This window comes from Ipomoea nil, unplaced genomic scaffold (assembly GCF_001879475.1).
Source record: "Ipomoea nil cultivar Tokyo-kokei standard unplaced genomic scaffold, Asagao_1.1 scaffold0706, whole genome shotgun sequence".
Classification (NCBI taxonomy): Eukaryota; Viridiplantae; Streptophyta; class Magnoliopsida; order Solanales; family Convolvulaceae; genus Ipomoea; species Ipomoea nil.
The window spans coordinates 2735869-2738104 of record NW_017617134.1 but is presented as its reverse complement, the minus strand read 5'-3'; the positions used below and the strand labels follow the sequence as shown (position 1 = coordinate 2738104).

General features: G+C 37.2%; 1 protein-coding gene across 1 annotated transcript; it reads right to left on the bottom strand.

Annotated features, from left to right (window-relative positions):
* Positions 1-246: 246 nt before the first annotated feature.
* On the bottom strand, positions 247-1192 carry LOC109176425 (BAG family molecular chaperone regulator 1-like). Its single transcript, XM_019325855.1, has 4 exons — positions 1172-1192; positions 575-740; positions 326-497; positions 247-250 (listed from the first exon to the last, which is right to left on the bottom strand). The coding sequence occupies exons 1-4, from the start codon at positions 1190-1192 to the stop codon at positions 247-249; spliced, it is 363 nt and encodes a 120-aa protein (XP_019181400.1).
* Positions 1193-2236: the final 1044 nt, after the last annotated feature.

The following is a 2236-nucleotide window of genomic DNA, read 5'->3' as shown; positions in this document are numbered from 1 at the left end:
ATGTGGTTTGAGGACTCAAACATTCTTTAATTCTCTTAGGCACATCATTATTTATTTATTTTCACTAATAATTTAAATTTAAAAATCTATACAACAAGTCTACAATGCATATTTTAAATTGAGAAAAGGGTCAAATAGACCATCGAACTTTACCTAAAAAGTCAATTAGGCCCTCAAACTTTTTTAAGTTGCAATTAGGTACATAAACATGTCAATTTAGTTCATCAAGACCCAATTACCTGTTAGTCACCTGCAATACCAGGTCATTGAAATTCCAACAATAAAAATGAACGATCGCCCAAAATAAAAATGGACGGAAAACAACCGTTGACGGAGCGGCGACCATTTTGGGTCCTCAGCTAAAACCATCTTAGACTCGTCCTTCACGTTGGGGACATCAAGAAAGGCATTGAAATTTCTCTCTTTATCCTTAAACAACCACATCTGATCTTGGTGGTGCAATCCTGTCAGGCCAGACAACATGTTTTTCAAATCCCCTGCAAAGAAAAATCATTACTTGCAATTACATTCTTGATAAGAGTGAAAAAATGGTAAACAGTAAATGAATTGTTACCAAAAGTAGCTTGGGAGCTGATATTGATTTCATGGTAAACTGACCCGTACTTAACCTGGACCAGGATGGTGGGTGGCGACGGGTGGTTATCGGAATCTGGGTTCCATTTCTGAACCAGCATTCCACCTGGCCGCATCTCCCACTCCTTTTTCTGCCGACGCCGGCGCTAGTTGAGCCATGGTTCCCGTCTTCATTCGCATAATCTTGATTTACTGAGAGCGGAGAGAGCGGAGAGAGCGGCGGTGTGATTTACTGAGAGCGGAGAGAGCGGAAGAGCTCAGATCAGAACATTGATTTCTCGTCGGCGCGATCTACAGAGCTGAAGGAGATGGCGACCAAAATGGTCCATTTTTATTCCGGCGGTCATTTTCTGTCCATTTTTATTGCCGGACCACTGCCGGAATTTCAGTGACCTGGTATTGCAGGTCACTAACAGGTAATTGGGCCTTGATGAACTAAATTGACATGTTTATGTAACTAATTGCAACTTAAAAAAGTTTGAGGGCCTAATTGACTTTTCAGGTAAAGTTCGAGGGTCTATTTGACCCTTTTCCCTTTTAAATTTATGAATATAAAACAAGTCCAAACCGAGCCAACCTCTTCACCGGCGTCTATCATGCAACAACAACGTCCCAGACTTGCAAAGAAAAATTGAGAATAAAGAATAATTGTGAAAATTTGAGAGAGGGAATTGAGAATTTAGTGTGTGTGTGTATATATAGAAAAGTGGAGCATCATAAGCTTTAAACACACGCATCTTAAGCTATAAAACTACGCACATTAACCTTAAAACTTAAGCACCTTAAATTTTAAACTGACTAGAAAGTGACGCACCATGTTTTAATATACGTACCTTAAGCTATAAAACTACGCACCTTATGCTATAAAACTACGTACTTAAGCTATAAAAGTACACACCTTAACCTTAAATCTTAAGCACCTTAAGTTTTAAATTGATGCACCTTAAACTTTAAACATACAAACATTAAGTTTTGAACTTCTGCAAAATTACCATAATGACACCACGTTTTTTTTAAAAAAAAGTTCTCTTCAATCTGGCTTGTTGATTTTGACTAGATCAAGAGCTGAAATTAAACCTCATCTTTCACCTGCAACCTATTACTGCACCTAATCCTTTATATATATATATATATATATATATATATATATATATATATATATATATATATATATATATATATATATATATATATATATAGGGAAGGGATCAGGTGCATTTGGGGCTTCCCGTGCGGTTGGAAGCACATTAAGCATTAAACTGACACACTTTAAGTACATATTACACGCACATTAAAGCACACAAATAAAACACCTTCAGAACACAAACCCACACACATTAAGCACAAAATTCACGCACCTTAAGCATTAAACTGACGCATCTTAAGCACAAAATTCGCGCACCTTAAGCACAAAATTCATGCACCTTAAGTTTCAACACTACTCACATTAAGAACACAAATCTGACGCACATTAAGCACAAAAGCCACGCACCTTAAGCACAAAATTCACGCACATTAAGCACAAAACTCATGCACCTTAAAAGTTTGAACAATAACTCACATTAAGTACACACCCACGCACATTAAGCACAGAACTCATGCACCTTAAGCACAATACTTATGCACCTTAAGTACAAAGCTC

What these genes read in the sequence shown, in the direction of transcription:
- LOC109176425 (XM_019325855.1), bottom strand. Translation starts at nt 1,192, where the DNA reads ATGATAGACGCCGGTGAAGAG. An exon ending in TGATAGACGCCGGTGAAGAG is followed by an intron (nt 741 to 1,171) that starts GTTGGCTCGGTT and finishes TGGCTCAACTAG; the next exon opens with CGCCGGCGTCGGCAGAAAAA. An exon ending in CAGCTCCCAAGCTACTTTTG is followed by an intron (nt 498 to 574) that starts GTAACAATTCAT and finishes TTTTCTTTGCAG; the next exon opens with GGGATTTGAAAAACATGTTG.